Source organism: Cyprinus carpio, chromosome B23 (assembly GCF_018340385.1).
Source record: "Cyprinus carpio isolate SPL01 chromosome B23, ASM1834038v1, whole genome shotgun sequence".
NCBI classification, from domain to species: Eukaryota; Metazoa; Chordata; class Actinopteri; order Cypriniformes; family Cyprinidae; genus Cyprinus; species Cyprinus carpio.
Window position 1 is genome coordinate 26,328,646 of NC_056619.1, and position 22,578 is coordinate 26,351,223.

The 22,578-nt window shown below is 37.1% G+C and overlaps 2 protein-coding genes across 2 annotated transcripts; both read left to right on the plus strand.

The window, feature by feature from the left end:
- The first annotated feature begins 429 nt into the window (after positions 1 to 429).
- On the plus strand, positions 430 to 8,859 carry LOC109101748 (E3 ubiquitin-protein ligase Topors-like). The gene is made up of 3 exons (XM_019115155.2): positions 430 to 662; positions 2,544 to 3,527; positions 5,276 to 8,859. Exons 2-3 carry the CDS (start codon positions 2,544 to 2,546, stop codon positions 7,142 to 7,144), a joined length of 2,853 nt encoding a protein of 950 aa, XP_018970700.2. The 5' UTR covers positions 430 to 662; the 3' UTR covers positions 7,145 to 8,859.
- A 3,751-nt stretch (positions 8,860 to 12,610) lies between these two features.
- Positions 12,611 to 20,681, plus strand: LOC109099197 (antiviral innate immune response receptor RIG-I-like). The gene is made up of 11 exons (XM_042750556.1): positions 12,611 to 12,639; positions 12,722 to 12,806; positions 14,282 to 14,290; positions 14,997 to 15,132; positions 15,211 to 15,356; positions 15,881 to 15,971; positions 16,852 to 17,022; positions 17,123 to 17,268; positions 17,355 to 17,501; positions 18,613 to 18,774; positions 20,258 to 20,681. The coding sequence occupies exons 1-11, from the start codon at positions 12,611 to 12,613 to the stop codon at positions 20,408 to 20,410; spliced, it is 1,275 nt and encodes a 424-aa protein (XP_042606490.1). The 3' UTR covers positions 20,411 to 20,681.
- Positions 20,682 to 22,578: the final 1,897 nt, after the last annotated feature.

The following is a 22,578-nucleotide window of genomic DNA, read 5'->3' on the forward strand; positions in this document are numbered from 1 at the left end:
TTTTTTTTCTAATCTATTTAAAATAACGCAGCTGCTTAATTGGAATGCACAATGAAAAAAAAAACATGATTTTTGAAGATTTGTTGAAATATAAGTTGTAAGTTTTTGTGATTTTTGTATTTTGTTTCTTATAAATTTATGCTTGTATTTTTAAGAAATAAAAACATGCATTTATTTATTTTATTGTTGTTCATTTGTTGATTTATTTTTATTTATTGGTTTATTTTTTGTATTATTTCTTTATATTTTAATGCATGTTTATATATTTGTAAAGAAAGAAGAAGCATTTATTCGTTTTGTATTTATTGGTATTTATTTATTAATTCTGCATTTTATATATTTATTTCCCCCATGGTTTTTAATAAAAAAACTCGATGTTTATCTATTGTGTTTAGCGCTGCAGGTGCAGTACCGCTCCACGCCGCTGGTGGCGCGCGGTCGTGACGTCACCGGAAGCGCCGCTCTGTGTGTTCTGTTCCTCAACAGCAGTGCTAAACCCCTCCGCTTCCATCGGTTTTTAATGTTCGTTTTCTGTAGTTTTGTGTTTTTGTCGCGAAGGATGTCGCGCTGATGTGATGTAGATGTGTTTCTGCGCGCGCTCGTCTGCGGTTTGGATTACTCGCGGTGTTTTCGCGGCTTTGTGATGAAGAGGTGACGATCAGGTGAGAATCTGGTTCATAAAACTAGCTGTTTTTGTTTTGTTTTTGATCATATCTCGTTCCTTTATGCGTTTATTGTCTGTGGAGGTGTTTTATAATCGCTGTTTTGAACCTTTGGGGAAGGCAGGAGAGAGATATATCCAGTAATCATCGATCAAAACAACACAGATAGCGTGTGACGTTAGCTGCGGATAGTTGAAATGTTTTTAATATCTCGTATGATTTCTTATCATCATAATTCTCAGTATGTCAGTGTTTGTGGATGTATCTGTGTGGTCGGTGATGCCGCTGTCTTCAGAGACTAGTGCATGTATTTATTTAAATTATTAATAATTAAAAATAATATTAATATCTTTATTATTATGATCATTATTATTCGTCAATTGCTGTAATAGATTGTATTTTTTTACTGTATGGTTGAAGACATGAAGTATTACATACGTGTTAATATTAATATACTATTTTCAGACATCTTCATGTGAAATAATTAATTCAGGGCCGAACAAACTCCACTTTTAATGATCCCACGCTTTTTTACAATTACAATTTATTAAAATTTTGATGATTTTACAAGGGTTATGTAAATATGTGTGTATATATATATAAACACTACCGTTTTGGTATCAGAACGGCTTTTAATGTTCAAGGCTGCATTTATTTGATCAAAAATACAGTAAAAATGTAATATTGTGATATATTATTACTATGTTAAATAGTGTTTTTCTATTTTAATACACATTAAAATATAATTTATTTCTGTGATGTGCAGCTGTATTTTCAGCATCATTACTCCAGTCTTCAGTGTCACATGATCTTCAGAAATCATTCTAATATGCTGATTTATTATCAATGCTGGAAACTGTTCTGCTGCTTCATATTTTATGGAAGCTGTGATACTTCTTTTCAGGATTCTCTGATGAATAAAAAGTTAAAAAGAAGAGCATTTATTTAAAATAGAAATCTTTTCTAACAATATACACTACAGTTCAGTACATTTTAATCTTTCTTTATGAAAGAAATTAAAACTTTTATTCAGCAAGGATGTGTTAAATTGATAAGAAGTGATAGAAAAGATTTCTATTTTGAATAAATACTGTTCTTTTGAACTTTTTATTTATCAAAGAATCCTGAAAAAAGTATCACAGTTTCAAAAAGAAATATTTGTCAGCACAACATTGATAATTCTAATAATAAATCAGCATATTAGAATGATTTCTGAAGATCATGTGACACTTTATACTGGAGTAATGATGCTGAAAATACAGTTTTGCATCACAGAAATAAATTATATTTTAAAGGATATTAAAAAAGAAAGCATTATTTTGTATTGTAATAACATTTTGCAAGATTATAGTTTTTTCTGTATTTTTGATCAAATAAATGCAGCCTTGATGAACAGAAGACACTTACAAGTCTTTCTGATTACTAAACCTTTGAACAGCAGTGTGTGTATATATATATGTATGTATGTCAACACAAAGGTGTTTTTTAAATAACCATTATTGAAAAATAATAGCTGTTTTATGAGACCATATTATTGTTGTAACAATAATAGAATAGAATCCAGAAAACAGAAAAACATGGAATTTGAGAAAAAAATAAACCAAATTTCAAAGGGCCCTCTAGTTTACACCATAAAGATGGCATTTGAGTTTATACTTGAAGTGTCGTTGAATCTTGTGATAAATTACTTGTAATAAATGCTTCGGATAAAATGCAATGTGGAAAAAATACTTAAAAATGCTGCTGCATCTGTGTTCACGCATCGTTCTCTGATGAACCTGGCTCTGGATATTACGAATACGTTTTCTTCATTTGGATAAAAGCGTCTGCTAAATGCATAAATGTGAAGGTTGTGTAACGAGCTGATGTTTTGTGTTGTAGATGATGGCGCCCTCTAAGATGAAGCTACGTGTGAGGAAGAGAGACAGCGCTGGCAAATCTTCTCAGCGTTTATTGGCCAACGCGTCGCCCGATTCCAAATGCCCCATCTGCCTCGACGGCTTCAACAACGTGGCGTCGCTGGACCGCTGCCTGCACCGGTTCTGTTTCCATTGCATCTACGAGTGGTCCAAGAACAAAGCCGAGTGTCCGCTCTGTAAGCAGCCCTTCCACTCCATATTCCACTCCGTCAAAGGGGAAAACGACTTTAAGGAGTTCGTGCTGCGTCCGCCGGAGAATGGAGCGCCCGCGAACGCCGATCCGCCTCAGCGTGTGCTCCGCCCCCGAGTTCTCCGAGCCCGGGAGAGGCGGAGCCACAGAGCACAAACCCCCGGCCCTTCCTCCTCCCCTCCGCTAGAGGATGACGTTATGTTCGATGGCCTGACGGATGCAGCGGCGCTCGCAGAGAACCAAGACGTGCAGCAGATGGTGCTGCGATTGACAGCGCGCAGACATGGGCGTGGCGAGGGGCGGAGCTTGCGGCGTTTGCGCGACCAAGACGTTGTAGCGTTCCGACGCGCGCTTTATAGGACCGGCGTGCGAGTGCGCAACTCGAGGGACGCCGGCAGGCAGAGGGACATTTCGGCCACGTTCTTGCGACAAAATCCTGGCTGTTTACGCCGACTGTTGCCTTGGCTGCAGCGCGAGCTCACCGTTTTGTACGGTTCGCACGGCTCGCTGGTGAACATCGTGCAGAACATCATCATCTCACGCATCATGAACTACAACATGGAGGACTCGGCTATCCGGGACGAGCTCCGCCCCTTCCTGCTGGCGCGCACCGACCACTTCCTGCACGAGCTGGTGAGCTTCGCCCGCTCCACCCTCAACATGGAGGCGTACGACCAGCAGGCCGTTTACGACTGTCCCGCTCCCAGCTACGAGGAGGGCAGCAGCTCGGACCTTTCTGTTATCGCCATCTCTGAGGTGAGACACACAAACATCAAACACACGTTTTGTGAATTAGTCTCTGAGTTTAATTTTCTTCTTGCATGACTTGTTCTTTTAAGATGTTTGGTGAAATGTTTTCATTTTTAGGGTCATTCCATCTCAAGTGGTCCAAATTTATTATGCTATATATCACCTTGATTAGGGCTCTGTTAACAGGGTTCGTAAGGGGTTCGGAAAAGCATGGAATTTGATTTAAGTATTTTTCAGGTCTAGAAACGCATGTTTAGTAATCAAAAAGAATGTCTTATTAATTTCAATAAAAAAAATGTCTAATTGATCGAAATAAAAAATACAATTAAATACAGTTTTACATCCGTTGATTTGTGAAATCTGTTTATTTTTGTGTTTTTGTGTTTTCATTTTTATTTATATAGGATTCCATTTTAATGGTTTAATTCAGTTTCAGTCATCATAAAGCACGTCTAATCCATTTAATTCATTCATTCATTCATTAAACACATTTTAATAATTAAATTTTTTACAATAATGGGGACTTATGAAATGTTTTGTCTTTTCAGAAATTCTGTGTTGTATGTTGTAGTCAAATGAAGGCATAAAACATTAACAGTTTAAGTAATCCTTTCAAATGTAATCAAATTACAATTTTACTAGGATGCTCCAATCCGCCTTTTTCGCCTCCGATACCTAGGGTTCCGATCCGATACCAGTGAAGTTTTTTTCCCCCATTTTTAATAAATGTAGAATTTATATATCTCTGTGTGTGGAACTGATAATCATTCTTTCACAATCTACTAGATACAGACTACTTCATTACAAATAAAAATAAAATAAACAATAAATATGAAAAAATATAGGCCTATGCATATTCATAATCTATGACAAAAATTATCATAAACTAGGTTAGTGGATAATTCGGCATCAGAAGTTATTCTAGAAAAACCAGTGCACACTAATTTTAGAAATGTAAACATTTAGAGAAAAAACAATATTTTGTGGGGAACAAATAAAAGTGTTGCACTAAATGTGGTAAAATGTTACACATTGCTATTTGTATTATTATAAAATCCATTCATTAAAAACATTCATGAATGTAATTATATGTAAGTATTTACTATGAAATTAAAATGCATTTCTTTTAAATGTATAGCATATTTTTTAGTAAGGCAACAACTTATGATAGATACGATAGGACAAAACAAATACAGTGCAGCACGAAGCGCTTACAATGTGCACATCCGGTGTGCAGAATGATGCGCTTGAATATCTTATTTGGTTTGGCCACAATGGCCATTTTTGTGTCATGGCCCACAATAAATTTCGAGCTGCACAGACATTTACAAAAACCTCAACATCTTACCTCAAGATGGTCCTTAAGCCAGCGAGAAAATAAATATATAAATTAATTAAAAAATGGCCAAGCAAAAGCCTTTGGACCATTTGAGATGGATTGACCCTGAAAGCAGCAACCATAGGGTCACCCTCCACGGTGAGGAGTAATGCACAAAAAGGTGTCCACCGAATACATAAATCCAAATATCTTTTAGTATGTCTATATATCTCTAAAAATCTTATTAACTCATGATAACTTTGTGTGAGGAACAGTACATAATTTAAGTTGTTGTTCTACTGAAACTGTCCCCTGTGAAGTGTTCTGACACTACGTTTCTGATTATTGTAAGCAGATCATGTCAGAGCACTGCAGGAGGATGTATGGTGTTTCTGGTTCAGTTTATCCAAGTCTTCATTGTTGTCTTTACTCACAGGATGACGATGGTAATGACAGTGAGGACAATGTCACAGAGAATCCCTCTGCTGTCCAGGAACGCCTTGCATCCGTTGCCACAGCAATTGGAGCGGAAAGTTTGCCAAGTCAGTCAGCGTGGGATGATGAGACGCCTGGTCCCTCCTATTCAACCCTCCTCCCCTCTTCCAGCCAATCACATGGCGAGGGGGTGGAGCCAATCGAAAGCACAGCCCCTCCCCTCAGCGCCCTGGATATGACTGACCCTTTGGCGAGTGGCAGAGTGTCAGCCGGACCAGGTGAAGATGACGAAGAGGAAGAGTGCCTCATTGTGGGATATGTGAAACCAATGGCCGAACGGACTCCAGAACTTGTTCAGCTCTCTTCAGACTCGTCTGAAGAAGAGCAAGAGCCAGCCACCACTGAGACAGCGGCACCAGTAACGAAATCAGAGGCATCCCAAGTGCAGCTCCCATTACAGTCCCACATGATCCCAATTAGCCCTAGTTCCTCCCCAGGCCCTGCTCCCTTGTGCAGTCCACAGCATATACTCTCGGATGGAGTCGGGTCATACAGCATAGAACGAGAGACCGACTACTTGTCCTCCCATGGTCTCCGGTCCAAAGATGGTTCACGTTCACGGCAGAGTGGAGATGACTTCAGATTCAAAGGTCACAAGAGGCACAGAAGTCATCGGCGCTCTGGCAGCAAAGAGAAGGATAAGAGTTCAGAACGATCTCAGCACATCAAGACCCCGGATTGCTCGCCAAGCCAAACACAGAGCTGGACACAAAGCCCAGCAGTGTCCGTTTGGAGCAGTAGCCCTGTCTCTAAGTCACACAGTAGCGACTGCTCTCCTTCTCGAAATAAAAGTGGAGAGCATTCGCGCCATGCAAGAGAGAGATTCTCAAACTCTCCTTCCAACTCCAGAAGGAAGAGAACCAAGGAAAGGAGGAGTAGGTCACCCGACTCGGACTCGTTCCCAGGACTCGATGGTTCCCACCTTCTCTGTGAGGCAAAGCGTTGTCGTAAACGCCACAAGCGGTCGGTCAGCAGCAGCAGCGCTGATTCGCACTCCGAAAGATCCTGCCTGGACAAACCCAGTGGCAAACGCAAGTACAAAACCCGGCACTTGGAGCGAGCAGCCCAGCGGCAGCACAAGGAGGGAACCACGAGCAAAGAAAAGCGGCACCGAGAGCGGCGACGAAGCAGGGAACGATCTCCAAGTGTGGAGATCATCTATGAACGAAGGCCGCCTGACCCGTACTGTGTCCAGCGGAAGAAGAGGAAGCACCGGAAGCGAAGGAGGGAGCTGCGTTCTCCCACTGTGATCACGATCGATAGCGACAGCGACCGTACCATCGACTGTCTGGACCGCGTCATGGACGTTATAGACCAAACCGCTGCTGATGTCGAGCAGAGGGATGAGACTCCTGAGCAGGATTCCATCCAGAACACAAGTTGTACCTTGGACTCTTCAAATCCTCTATCGGAGCTTTCGAGTCCCACGGGCCGAGGCGACCCAACCACTGAACGCACACTCAACCTGGACGACTGCGTGGTGGATGTAGTCGACCACAGTAGTTCCGACTGCTCCCGAAATATTGGTGCCAGTACCCACGAAGAGTTTATTCCCAACCCTTTCCCAGAGGATTCGATATTAATGGCCCCACCTTCGGATGAGAGGCTGCTGGAAACCATACTGCAAGATTTTGTGGATTTCCTACCGGAGGCAGAGCGGGAAATGGGGCAAAGATCTCCCGGCCAACAGGAACCCACTCCTAGCCAACAAAAAGACCAATCAGAGATGGGAGGAGATGCCGAGAACTTGGAGAATGAGAACATTGATGGCAACGGACCACAAGAGCCGACGACCAACACTGCTAGCTAGAACTAAAACAAACTTCTTTTTTTTTTACAGACACATGCTTGTCTGATGCTTATGCCTCTAGATGTTTTATAAACTCATTTAAAGTTTGAATTCCTGCTGGAAATGGATGCTTAATGTGTTTGGAGAACTTTTTTTTGTTTTTTTGTCAACGTCATTATTATTGTTCATGTTGTATTTATAGTTACGGTGATCCTCTTCCTCGAATCTGGTGCTGATTCTCTGTGCCACAACCCAACTACGATCATGCCTGGATGGCAGCCCTCGTACCCATAATCATAACCTCAGTAGCAGCAAATACATAGGGGTTACCATCTAGGCTAGTGGTTCTCAGCTTGTTTGCTTCAAGACTCAGGGCCTTTGACAAACCGGAAAAAAATATATATATATGGGAAACTTAATTTTGCTATCCTACACTCTTAGAAAAAAAAATTTGCAAAACTTGTACCACTAAGGTGATTTTGCACCGGAAGAACCTTTTCATAGTTCCTAGGAAGTCCATTTGGGGGAACTAATTTAGCTCAGAGTGTGGTCTAAAACAGTTCTATAGGAACTGCGAGTGACATAAGTGTAGCTGTTTGGCCAAACGGATAGGAAACGTTGGCTACCCAGCATTTTTAAAAAGCCATGTAAAACAAATGACTCCACGAACATGGAAAATAATGTTAATGGCATATACCTGTTGTCTGCACCCTTGTGTTCTTTCTCAGCTTCGATGATATGTAACACTGCAAGTTGTCATGGGAGACTTAGTACAATTTTTAACGCTCTTTCAATTGCAAAAATTGTGCATTTACGTTCCATCTCTGTTATCACAAATCTCACGACACACAACAAAAACAGCTCTGAGCACGGCGTTCTCCATTCGGCAGTTGTTGATATTTATAAATGACGCTACTTAAGACGTCACTGTCGGCCGCTTCAGAGTTCGAATGCAACCAGAAAAACAGCCAGATGGAAAAATTGATACTCTAGGAACCACCCTGCTGGCTAGTTCCTATAACTAAAGCCTGGAATACACTACACAATCTTTGCCCCGATTTTCCACAGATTTACAGTCTGGAGAAGTTGACGCTAGTTGCTGAAAGTCAGAGCCAGTCTGCAGATTTGAGTTGACGGATTGCATAGAAAATCGCGTAGTGTATGATGGTCACAGATTCCGATTTTTCAGCTTCAGACTTTGATTCCATCCAGTCAGAGGATTTCAAACATGTTTGATATTTACAGCTGATTTTAGAATGCATATTGTTTTCATTTGTCAAGTGTGTCCTAGCAGCAAGGCACACATTTCTGCATGAGTTTGTTGTGATCGGAACGACTGGTAGTGTGTGATGCTCGGTCGTGTAGTGTATGATGGCCAGTTTTCCCTTGTCACTATTTACAGTTGGTAAGTATATAATGGCACTTGTTTTAAAAATCTGTTCAGATTTTAAAAGTTGTGTGGTGTATTCCAGGCTTAAGTTCCTAGAACTACGCAGTGCGAAAGCCCCTTTAGATGTACAACAGATTGTCACTGGGGCAGCGCTTTGGAAAGAAGGAGAAAATGGCCCAGCTAGCGTTTTTTGGTGTAACACGTGAATGTCCCCTATGGGTACATATGTGACCCTGGACCACAAAACCAGTCTTAAATGTCAATTTTTCATAATTAAGATTTATAGCTTTCCATTGATGTATGGTTTGTTAGGAGGACAATATTTGTCTGAGATACAACTTTTTGAAAATCTGGAATCTGAGGGTGCAAAAAAATCTAAATATTGAGAAAATCATCTTTAAAGTTGTTCAAATGAAGTTCTTAGCAATGCATATTACTAATCAAAAATTAAGTTTTGATATATTTACGGTAGGAAGTTTACAAAATATACTTAATATAAAAATGATTTTTGGCATTAAAGAAAAATCGATCATTTTGACCCATACAATGTATTTCTGGCTTTTGCTACAAATATACCTGTGCTACTTATGACTGCTTTTGTGCTCCAGGGCACAGATATGCATATTTTATGGTTGGATTAAGTACAACGTTTTACCTTAAAGGGTTAGTTCACCCAAAAATGAAAATTAGCCTGTGTTTAACTCACCCTTGAAGCATCCTAGGTGTATGTGACTTTCTTCTTTTAGACGAATCCAGTTGGAGTTTTATTAAAAATTGTCCTGGCCCCTTCAAGTCTATCAGTGTGTTTGTTGTCAACAGTTCAGAAGATGTGAACTAAAGTGCGTGCATCCATGATAAATCGTCCCTCATATGGCTCCGGGGCATGAATATAGGCCTCCTGTAGCAAATCACAAATTAGAAGCAAAAAACGAGGATTTGTACAGAAAGATGTCTTTATACATAGGATGCCTCAAGAGTGTGTAAAACGCAGGCTAATTTTCATTTATGGGTGAACTAACCCTTTAATGTACATATTAGTAATTAAGGTGTTACCATGCATCTTTCAAGGATAAATAAGGTACAAAGTTGTCCTTTTAAGGTTATTGCCCCAGTGACAAGTAGTTTTTTTCCGCTTCTGTCCATAATCTTGTCAGAGCATTCCTGTGATCCTGTTTTGATTCACGACCCGCTGGCTGAGAACCACTGATCATTCATTATTCAGTTACACTGAACCTGGAGAATTGTGTCTTTGTTAAACTCAGGGAACAGGTGCCGTGCACCTCCACGCCTCCGTTACGCAGTATGAGTGTATGTGCTGGTGTATGCGGGACTATGGTGACACCCTGGAGATAGAATTCACTGATCATGTCTACTGAACACACATCAAGCCTTCTTTACAACAGCTGTCTGTCATGTCAGCAAACAATCAATAAATGCATTTAATAGATGTACAATCTTGTGTCTAAAAGTGTTTTTCTTTATGAACAGCAGCATTAGTTCATCACCTTTGTGAGCTGAGACCCTTCTAACCAGTTGAGGTTTGATAAAACTGTGATAAATCCTGTGTCTTCCAGGACTTTGCAGCAGGTTTGTATTAAGATAAGTTGCTGTCGCTCCCATTGTGTAAAGTCCATCCAAAGTTTCCATCTAAAGTTGCGAATTTTAATACTGCATAAAACAATTGCGAATAAGCACCGCTTCCATCCAACGAGTCAAAGAGCGCCAAGTCACATGACTTTGCATGGAGGAATTTATTCGGCAAATGCATCTCCATCTCCCATTATTTGCATTATCCCTTTTTTCGCACAAGTCTTAAACCACCTCAAGCAAGCGTAAAAACTCTTTGCGAATTAAGGATTTTTATTCAATATTTGGCATTTTAATCACTAGTTTCTGATGTGTTTCTAAAGTGTTTGTCACTTTATTTCTAGCTTCAGTCAACATAGGCTTCTTTAATGAAAACTTTATATCTGATATTTTTGTGTGTTCTTTCACCAAAGCATTGAATTTTAAATTTTCATTGAAACATAAAATACAATACACAATTCAGAAACCTTTGCAGTCACCCACATTTTGTGTTCTCTTGCAAATGTATTGTGTTGCCCTTATGAAACTTTGCATTCACCCTCAAAACGTTTTTCATTCTCCCGCAGATGCATTGTGTTACTCAGAAATATTTGCAGTCAGTCGCAAAGTTGTTGCGTTCTCCCGCAAATGTACTGCGTTCCTCTCAGAGCCGTTGCGTTCGCTCACAAATGTGTTTTCTTTTAATAACCTCATATTATTTCCATCACAAATGTGTTGTGAGTAAATGCAAAGGTTCTCGGGGAACACAAAAGAATTCTACTTTTTAATTTAATACTCCACAAAATTTGCATTCGTTCTCAAATTGTTTTTGATGACAGTGATGGTGTTCTGTCAATTTGTCAGATTTTGCCATTCTCCCATTAAAACAATAGTTAGTACAATTTGACAATGAAAAATGTTACTCTGAAAAAAAGTTTGCTAAGGATTTGGACATGTTTTGCCAAGAATCCAGCCCCACCATGCAAGAACTGAAACGTTTGCTTATGCTCAGATTGGGGGCAACAGACTGGCACAAGATAAGACCACATTTCGAGGCATATCTTCAAGCAGAGGAAACACTGTCAACAGATCAAGACTGACTTTCCAGTCAGAGTGAACACCACCAAAATCATGAGGAAGGGGCAGAGGACAAAGACTGTCTCAGATTGATCCAGATGTTTGTTTTTACTGCGGGGAGAAGGGACATTGGAAAATTTCACTGTCCACATTTGATCAAGCAAACGGCGGCTGGACCAGAGAAAGCTAAGGCAGACTGACAACAGAGACTTTCACAGCAGAAGCTGGAGAAGGAGTCGAGAGCAAAGTCCACCAAGGCCCTGCGGCACAAACAGATAAAAACAACACACTTTATTTAATTTGTTAGAAAGAGATTTAATGTGCAAACTGGGAAGTGGTCCAGTGTTCAAATTCAAACTTTAGCCACAATCCAACAATCGCAGTTGTATATTTACAAGTGGAAACTGAAAGATGATGAATTATGTGAAAAGCTTGTCAGTGCTGCGAAAAGACAGAGTTTCTCCTAATTCTGAAATTATGCCATGCTTTGATTTCCATTGCTCAGAACATGTATCGTTTGAAAGAGATGAACTGTTTGAACAGAACTGGTTTTCATGTACAATAGATCTGAAATGGTTAATCTGGACAGAAAACTGATGCGCTGTTGCTTTGAGAAATGAACAGCAAATGTTTTTTTGATGTTGTTGATTTTCTTCCATATGTTGCGTTGTCCAGAAAGAATAACGAACATTGGGAAGACATTGGTTTATATGTAAAAATGTGTATTTTTCATGTGAATTGGGTGGAGACAGCAGAGAAAAATGTTGAATACAATCCAACACTGTCTGCATACCGAATGTGTTTGCACGGGCCTGCTGTTAAAGCTGTACGCACAGTCTGTGTGATTGATGACGCAGTGACAACAACACACTCTTTCCATAAAACTCTTTGGGCTTCGTCCAATTGTGAACCAGTTCAAATCACTCCAAAATCTGATTATCAATCATTAAGAGCAGCTGGGGTAATTGAAAATGTGAAAATTCTCCTGTGCGTACACCTATTGTCCCTGTTAAAACGATAAAGAAACATGCGAACAAGACACTGTAAAACTTCTAAAACATTTGGTTGCTGAGGGTCAGAAAGCAAGTTTGTCAAAACTGCAGTTTGTAAAAGGGAGGTGACATTTTTAGGTCATGTCATCACTAAAAATGGCAAATCTTTATCTAAGAAACTAAAACAGGCAGTTCAAAATATTCCAAAGCCTATCATGTAAAAGCAACTAATGTCATTTTGGGGCATGTGTTCGTAATGTTGAACGTTTATTCCAAATTATGGAGTGCTTTGGCTCATGGGAAGGGCTTGCAACCCCATGACAAACTGATATGGACCCCAGAAGCAGAGAAAAAATACTGTTACAAACATCACCAACGCTGGGACTCCCAGACCCAGTGAGAAATTTTGAACAAAGTGTTGATGAGAGAATGGGTTCATGACTTCTGTTCTGTTACAGGATCATGGGGGAGACCTGTGGCCTATTTTTCAAGTAAGCTCGATCCGGAAGCGGCAGGCTTGCCAAAATGCCTGAGAGCTGTTGCATCTGCAGAAAAAGGTATTTTATCTTCAAGGGAAATTGTGGGGTACTTTGCTCGTGGTCTCTATGATCCTGTTAGAGCAGAAAACATCCCATTTGTCAACCGACAGATGGCTCAGGTACAATGCAGTTTTGTTGGAAATGCCAAACATCACGATTAAAAGATGCACGGTGTTAAATCCAGCTACACTGCTCCCTACGAAGCAGGATGGGGAGGAACATGATTGTGTTGCCTCATACGAACAGGTCTACAAACCAAGACCAGATTTAAAAGAAACTCCCTTAGAAAATGCTGACTTAATTCTATTAGATGATGGTTCAGCATCTAGAGACACAAAAAATGGCAAAAACTGAGCACGTTAAGCCGTAACCACTGCATACGCAACAGTAACATCTGGAGCACTCCCCGCGCATTGCTTTGCACAAGCAGCTGAATCAGTAGCATTGACTGAGGCTTGCAAAACTGCTAAAGGGCAAACAGTAACCATTTACACAGATTCTTGTCACTCTTTTGGGGTTTGTCATGATTTTGGGGCATTGTGGAAACACAGGAAATGTCTAAAGTCTGATGGTAAGACTTTAAAGGCAAATCACTCCAAAACTCAATGTGCATTCTCACTCTTTTCTCATAAAAAGCACTTACTCGTAAAAAGCTTTCCTTAAAAGGTTTGCTCATTTTTCCAATTGATTACTTTTAACATTGACCCTGAATATTACTGAATTATCATTTACTGTATAGTTTTGGAGAAAATTAATGGCAAAATCACTCCAAAAAACAAAAGTGCATTCAGTTGCACCATTACCCATTTTCAAACACTCATAAAAATCTTTGCTTTATAGGTTTGCACGTTTTTTCAGTTGATTCCTGTTCTTAGTGATCCTTATTATTACTGTATTAAGTTTCAAATATTTTTACTGTGTAGTTTTGGAGAAAGGTTATGGCAAATTCACTCCAAAAAACAAAGTGCATTCTAGCAGTTGGACCATTTCCCATTTTTGCCATTTGAAAATTATTTATTTCATGTTTTGTGACAGTTTGTATTCAGAAGTTTAAGAGTAAAGTATTTTAAGTATCAATTTTTTTATTATTTATTTTGTTATTAATACATAATCTCACTGTATTCATTTATAATGTAACATTATAGCGTGACATTTGTGTCAATAATCTTAAAGCTCAGGTGACTCCGCGTGGTGGTAGGGGGTTCCCCAAATCAAATTCTGCTTAGGGCCCCCAAGAGGCTCGGGCCGGCACTGCATAGGACTACAAATAAACGGCCAAAGTTTGGGAGTGTTGGCCGTGTCTCAAAACCTCCTGCGCTCACTAACAAGGCAGCATGTTTGGACACCACAGCGTCCTGCGCTCACTAACAAGGCAGCATCGCTAGGTCTTGAGACACTTTTGGTAAAGTAATATGTGTTTCGTTTCCTCGCGTGTACTTTCGCTTTTGTTTCTGGATCAGCTGTGAAGCTCGGGATTAGTCAGGAATCGCTGCAGAGATGTACAAGCTGGAAAAGCAGAATTTGTGGCGCTTTAGCGATTATATCACGAGGTTTTTACGACCGTCACTCATCAAGAACTTCATGACGGACTACCTGGATAAAGGTGAGAGTTAATGAATAAACACCGACGCAACTTAAGCAGCTAATCAGTTCCATAAAGACTGTAGCAAACCTGCTTGTTATCTTTGTCAAAACATCCTTCAGTTTGTCGTCTGATTAGAGTCTTAATGAATATTGCGTTACATCAGAAGTATATCTGTGTTGTGTTGGAAAATGTTACTGGACAGATGAATGAATGAAACATCCTGGAAACACTTTTAGTTCCTGCAGGATTGTTTTATCTTATTGGAGATAATGAAAGTCTTATTGAGAATTATGTGATATGTAAAGGAGGCTTTAAGTTAGGTGTTTTCAGTCTTTTAGATGCCATTGGCCCACAAATAAAACATAAACCTATGAGTTATACAGTGCTATTGTGGCTGCTGTGTTTCACATGACAAGCATGACATCACCTAACCCACAGACAGACAGATAGATAGACAGACAGACATTTAGACAGATAGATAGATAGATGATAGATAGATAGAATTAACAGTGATCAATAGAAAGTTCGTGAATAAATATTACTGTAGATTATTAAATGCCACAAAAGTATGGTTCATTGTTCATGATATGTTAACCAATGTTAAATTAAGATTATTTTAAAAAGTGTTACTATAATAATATAATTATTTTGATCCGTTATTTATCAGATATTTATTTTAAATTGAGTGATCGGAATCTGACTGTAGTTCTCTTTTCTTCTTCAGAAATATAAGGATGCTCTGATCATTAATGAAGACGCGCGGACTAAAGATGCGCTGGATTATCTGGACGCGTTCTTTGAGCAGGTCCGGGACGCTGGCTACGACGAGACCGAGAGGAAACTCACCGCGCTCTACGACTGTAAGAATCCTCCTCTCACTGAGCTGACAGACAGCGGAGCATTACACACTGATTCGAGTCTGAGTGTGTGTGACGCAGGTCAGCGGCTGCAGTTACTGGAGCTGGCCACCGAGGGGGAGCAGAACCCTAAACTAGATGAGCTGAGGTTCATCCTGGAGGAGGAATACCACAGCAATGATCAGACACGCGCCGTTATGTTCATTAAGACACGCGCCCTCGCCGACGTGAGTCTGACCTCCGTGACTTCTGCATGTGTCTTTGAATGTGACCAGAGCACAGAAGCAGTCATCAGTAGCACAGATATATTTGTAGCAATAGACAACAATACATTGTATGGGTCAAAATTATACATTTCTCTTTTATGACAAAAATCATTAAGATATTAAGTAAAGATCATGTTAAATTTAAATACTGTAAGCATTTCCTACCGTAAATATATCAAAACTTCATTTTTGATTAGTAATATGAATTGCTAAGAACTTCATTTAAACAACTTTAAAGATGATTTTCTCACAATATTTAGATTTTTTTGCACCCTCAGATTCCAGATTTTCAAATAGTTGTATCTCAGACAAATATTGTCCTCCTAACAAACCATACATCAATGGAAAGCTATAAGTATAATGTACTATGAAAGTAAGTATAAATCTTAATTTAAAAAAATGTACACTTATGACTGGTTTTGTGGTCCAGGGTCACAAATGTGATGTCTTATTTACGTGTGTTTTTTAACATATATATAAATAAGGCAATAAAGAAATGGATTGATGATTCCCTCAAGTTCTTGAAGCCTGGGGTTCTGATAGGAAAAGGCAGAAAATCCAACTTTACCGGCTCAGGTGGAAATTCACACACACACACACACACACACACACACACACACACACACACACACACACACACATGCAAAACACTCTGAATTTTTGTCTCATGACTCAATGTTTGAAATTAGTTTTGCTGACAAATTGACATATATTTACATATTAACATTAAAAAGCAGTGCTGGAATCTAGACAAAAACCAGTTCGGGCAAAATAAAAGCTCATGGTGTTTCAGAATGTAATAATTAAATTGTTATTTAAAATAATAATTGTTGTTGTTGTTGTTGTTTTAATTATTTTATTTATATAACTTAATAAAAATATTATAAAGTAATTATTATAATGCATTATTTTTTAAGATTTCCTATTTTGTTTAATTTTTACATTTATTAATGATGATAATAATTGTATTTTACAGTACAATTATTACTATTATTTTATATTCATATTGATATATAATCAAAATTTTTCTGGCCAAACAAACAAGCACAGCAAACCTTGAGCTTTTATTTTTACAATTTTTTTTTTTTTTTTATGAGAATATTCACAATAAGATTTTATCTAAATCGTGTAGCCCTATGAAATAATTCTTAGTTTAATGTTCATAGTTATTGTTAATATTTCAAATTAGATTTTATTTTTATTTATATTTTTTCATTTAAGTTTAACGTTTTTGTAATTTTGTTGTGTTTTGTCTGTGTATTTTCATTTATTTGTTTTTTGGTTTTAGTTATTATAAGACTTCAAGTTATAAACTGAATGAAAATGAAAATGAGAAATGTTGTCTTTGTAACTAGCTGATTTTTTCAATTAACATTTCTTATTTCAAATAATGAATAAAAAAAAAAAAAATGGTTTTATGTCAGATGTGATGTGTGTTTGTGTTTTTGTGCTACAGGAATGACTCTGAACAATAAGAAATGGATTCTGGACTCTTTTAAGGGCTCTGATCAGAGTAAGATGCTCATCGCCACATCGGTCGCTGACGAAGGCATCGATATCCCACAGTGCAACTTGGTTCTGATGTATGAGTATTTGGGAAACGTGGTGAAGATGGTGCAAGTTCGAGGTAACAAACATATGCACATGCTTTCACACACAAACACACACACATACACACACTCTGATGCATAAGTGTGTGTGTGTTGTGTGTGTGTGTGTGTGTGTAGGTCGTGGTCGGGTGGAGGGCAGCCGGTGTTTCTTGATCTCTAGTAGTAAGGAGTGCATTGAGAAGGAGAAACTAAACATGTTTAAGGAGAAGATGGTGGAGGAGGCCATCGAGCAGCTGCAGAAGCATCCTGACATCAGCAACCAGGTTCTGCACTTCCACTGCATGTTATAAACATTGGTGCATCTCTGCTGCATGACATCGCTAGACAGCACGAACATGTGTGTGTTCAGGTGGACAAGCTGCAGAAGGACGATAAAACCCGGAGAGATCTAATCAGCGCCAGTCCCGAAAAACCCAAAACCCAGGGCAGTTACGAGCTCCTGTGCAGCAAGTGCAAGAGGTTTGCATGCATGAGTGACGACATCAGAGTCGTGCAGGTATGACCTTCATAATTAAATACTTCAACCCTTCAAACTTCAAGCCTTTTAAACTTAAAAATGCTTAAACCCTTCAAACTTCAAGATTTTCAAATTTAAAAATACTTACAACCTTCAGACTTCAAGCCTTTTAAACCCTTCAAACTTAAAACTTCTTAAAACCTTTAGACTTCAGGCTTTTTAAAAATACTTCAAACTTAAAAATACTTAAACCCTTCAAATTTAAAGCTTTTAAAATTTAAAACTACTTAAAACCTTCAAACTTCAAGCTTTTCAAACTTAAAATTATATAAAAGCCCTCCAACCTAAAGCTTTTTAAACTACATCAAACTTAAAAATACTTAACCTTCGAACTTAAAGCTTTTCCAATTACATTAAACCTAAAAATACTTAAAACCTTCAGACTTCAAGCTTTTTAAACTACTTCAATCTTAAAAATACTTAAATCCTTCAAGCTTTTAAACTATTTCAAACTTGTACTTAACCTTCAAACTTAAAACTTTTTGAATTACTTCCAAATTGAAAATACTTAAAATGTACAAACTTAGTTTTTAAACTACTTTTAACTTACAAGTATTTAAATCCTTCATGCTTTTAAACTACTTCATACTTATAAATACTTAACCTTCAAATTTAAAGCTTTTTAAATTACGTTTAACTTAGAAATACTTAAAACATTCAGACTTCAAGCTTTTCAAACTACTTCAAACTTCAAAATATTAAGAACCTACAAAATAAAACTTTTAAACTACTTTAAACTTTAAAATACTTAACTTTTGAACTTCAAACTTTCCAAACTATTTCAAATTTAAAAAATACTTAACCTTCAGGTTTTTCAAACTACATCAAACGTAAAAAAATACTTAAAACCTTCAAATGCCAAGCTTTTTAAACTACAGCTAGGATTTCACAAGCCAGCATTAAAGTTTGTCTACATAATTACAGTAAAAATATTGGAAGAAACTTGTTTTTGCCACAGAATAATAAAAAATCAAAGCTTCCATTGAACCATGAACATATGAATGTTGTTAAATTATTGAAATATTTTCTAGGGAAGTGTTCATTTTGTACCATCGCTATGTTCGTTTCTCTCATTCTCTCCGTCCCGCAGGGTGCTCATCATATCGTTCTGGATCGCTCCATGTTCAAGCGCTGTACAACTGTTGCCCATAAGAACCCAAGAGACTTCTGTGGCTTCAAAAAGAAAGAGAAGTTGCTCTGTGCTGAGTGCAAACACGACTGGGGCCTCGTCACCTCTTACACCACTATCCAGGTGACGCTGAGCATTTTAATATCCAGCAAGAGATTCTGAGCAGTCTTATTTTAGTATAATATACTATTCGTTTTTGTTTATATTTTGAATTAGATTTTATTTTTTTCAAAAATATCTTTCATTTAAATTTTGTTTATAATTTCTTAATAATAAAAACTTAATAAAATAAAATAATAAATAAAATAATAAAATAATAATAAAAACTTATAATTTTCTATAAGTTTTTAGTTACTTTAGTTATTTTAGTACAGTTAAATTAAGATGTGTTTATTTAGTGTTGATTTGGAATAATTTTTTTTATTATTATTTTATTTTATTTTAGTTAATGTTTGTTTTATTTGTAACAAAAAAAAAAAAAGGTTTTAGATTTAGTTAACAATAATAACCCTGATTCTGGGCAGATGAAACTAGGACTCCAACCAGTCAAATCTGACATATATTTGTAAATCTTAAAGTATTTGTATTTGTGTGTACATAGAACAACACTTAAACAGTTCTGACATAAAGCAAGATCAGTGCTGGGTAGATTAGTCTGATTACATGATGAAAACTGTAGTTAGTAATGTAATCTAAGTTACTCATTTTAGGTAATGTACTACTTTTTTGATCACTTTTTTTGGTCAAACTTATTTTTTACTTACCATTTCTTACCATTAAACTTACAGTGTTGATATAAAATAAACACATTCTATTTTTTTTATCATCATTATAAAATGGATTAAACATTACATTATACACCTGGGTTTGCTTAATGTAAGAACTCTAAGGGGTTTGATTAAAAAGATGATAATTAATAAATCATAAAAATGTAAAATAAAAATAAAGACTTAAATGCTAAAAATATAAATATTTTATTTGTTTTTAGCTGCATGTCAATGTGACCATAAAAACATACATATCAAAAATGTTGTTATATATATAACATATATATATATATATATATATATATATATATATATATATATATATACACACACACATACACACACACACACACAAAGAAAACAAGTAGATATAATGAAAAAAGAATATAGAAACCTAGTGTTAGAGATTTTTTTAAAAGAAAAACAAGCAGTTAGAAAACGAACAGAATGCACGTGATAGAGGGTTAAGTTTTTTTAAAGAAAAATTAAACAAATAGATAAAATAGAATTAGAATAGAGAATGCTAGAATTCAAGGGTAAAATAAAGATGGAAGAGATGTGTTTTTAGCCGATTACTGAAGATGGCTAAAGCTCAGATTGAGTTGGGCAGGTCATTCCACCAGGAGGGAACAGTTAATGTAAAAGTCTGTGAAAGTGATTTTGTGCCTCTTTGAGATGTAATAAAAAGTAAAAATAAGATGCAATGTACTCCAATTACAAGTACCTAATTTTTGGAATCTGATTACATAATCCAGATTAGTTGCTACCCAGCTTTGTGCAAAATATATAGTTAAAATGTGATCCTAAACGGATGAATTCTTGTCATCATTTGACTCCAGGATCTGCCGCTGTTGAAGATCCAGAGTTTCGTGGTGCGGGATTGCGTCACTCGCAGGCAGGAGTACTTCAGAAAGTGGCGTGACGTGCCGTTTGCCATCCGTGAGTTTGACATGACGGAGATCCCGCCTGAAATGTGCCGGCTGAGAGACTGAGACGGCAAACACAACCAGCGCTGGAGTTTAGAGTTTAGACTCGTTCCTCATTCCTGTTGTGTGTCTTAAACAACAGTAATCCAACACTGGACAAACACACACAAACATACATTATAATGGTTATTCACAATTAGTTTCATTATTTTTTAATGTTACTTGAGGTTTACTGCAATTGACTTATCTAATAAGACACCTTTATTGCTTTATTTTATCTTTTGTATTTTAACGTGACCCTGGAGCACAAAAGCAGTCATCAGTAGTGAAGGTGTATTTGTAGAAATGGAAAGCTATACATTGTATAGGTCAAAATGATAATTTTTTCTTTTATGGCAAAAATCATTAGGATATTAAGTAAAGATCATGTTCCATGAAGATATTTTGTAAATTTCCTACTGTAAATATATCAAAACTTAATTTTTGATTAGTAATATGCATTGCTAAGAACTTCATTTGAACAACTTTAAAGATGGTTTTCTCAATATTTAGATTTTTTTGCTCCCTCAGATTCCAGATTTTCAAATAGTTGTATCTCAGACAAATATTGTCCTCCTAACAAACCATACATCAATGGAAAGATGATTTAATCAGCTTTCAGATGATGTATCCAGGGTCATATATTTTAATTTTCAGGGCAACTGATTAATTAGACGTAACTATGTGGGTTCGCCTTAGGCTATGTGTGTAATAACTGATTTTTTATTAATAATATTAATAATATTTGATATGAATGTATCTGATACATTTGATATCAACTGTTTTACTTGTTGTAGATAATTGAAATGAAATCAAAATAAAACTTAAATTAACAAAATTTGAATATTATGAATAATATTTTGTGTTGCATTGTAACATCATTTTCATGACAATTAAGCACAATTCTTTTTTTTAATGTGCTTCCAAAATTGTCATTGTCATCACAGAAATGCAAAACCATATATTTTATTATATTTATTCATCATGGTAGTATTTGTGGAACAGCTTTTAAAATGTAAGCAAGCTGATATGTAATACTCGTCACATTAAAGAGATTCGCAATAATTCACAAACAATAGAAATGTAAAAAACACTTAAAACGAAACATTCTTAATACATCACAGCCATGAGAATTCAAAAAAAAAAAAAAAAAAAAAAAAAAGGCCCTAAAATAGGATGGTTTTTCCTATAATTCTCTTGATAAATCATTTGCCTGGTGAGCTGGAAAATAGTTCAATTAAAACAATTAATTGCAGTCTATAAAGCCTTAAGTTAATGATGCTTGAAATCCCAGCGTTCGCGTGCATCCAGAGCAGAAGCTGAGTGTGTGGGGATTAACAGCGGCGTTCATCAAAGCACGAGCCGTCAGTGTCTCTCTGCTGCTGTCTTTGTGCTCTTACTAGTCCTGTGAATTTAGGACAGGTTTACAGGCAAAAACCAGAGAACCTGCTCATTATATTTACAGCACAGTGCTGGTTCTTGCATGGAAATATTCATGCCTTTTTAGCCTTTTATATAAATATTCTGTTGTTCTCCTCATTTGAAAGTCGCTTTGGATAAAAGCGTCTGCTAAATGATTAAATGTAAATGTGTGTGTGTATATATATATATATATATATATATATATATATATATATATATATATATATTATTATTATTATTATTATAGGTTTTTATTATAAATATATATATATATATATATATATATATATATATATATATATATATATATATATATATATATATATATATATATGGCAAGACAATATGTCTTTGTCCCTGTGTGTGTCCCTCACACACACACACACACACACACAGGCGACGTGTGTGATGTAAATCTCAGGCAGAGTGAAGGCATCTCTCAGCCCCTCCCTCATTCTAGAACACAGGACTTCATGTCATTGTAATTCATGTTGCCTAGCAACATGGGAGTCGTCATAGAGGCCCAACAATAAAGAGATGACATGTACAGTGATGTGCTGAGCGCTTTAACGCCGAGATATGCCTCCGCCATCTTTTCCTGCTCATCTGTGCTCGAAGGGATCAGAATTAGAAACGCCATTTAAACGCTCTCCAAATGACATCTTATCACGTCGCACTGCCAGCCCTCGGATACGCCTTATCTAGCTCAAATCGAACCTCTTCATGACTCCTTTGTGAGCGTTATGCATTTTACAAAACATGTTAGTGGTGTA

Excerpts from the sequence above, each read along its gene's own strand:
- LOC109101748 (XM_019115155.2), top strand. The coding sequence starts at position 2,544 with ATGATGGCGCCCTCTAAGATGAAGCTACGTGTGAGGAAGAGAGACAGC. Across the intron at positions 3,528-5,275 it reads CTGTTATCGCCATCTCTGAG|GATGACGATGGTAATGACAG; the intron begins GTGAGACACACA and ends CTTTACTCACAG.
- LOC109099197 (XM_042750556.1), top strand. The coding sequence starts at position 12,611 with ATGGGGGAGACCTGTGGCCTATTTTTCAA. Across the intron at positions 17,269-17,354 it reads ATCCTGACATCAGCAACCAG|GTGGACAAGCTGCAGAAGGA; the intron begins GTTCTGCACTTC and ends GTGTGTGTTCAG. Across the intron at positions 18,775-20,257 it reads CCTCTTACACCACTATCCAG|GATCTGCCGCTGTTGAAGAT; the intron begins GTGACGCTGAGC and ends ATTTGACTCCAG.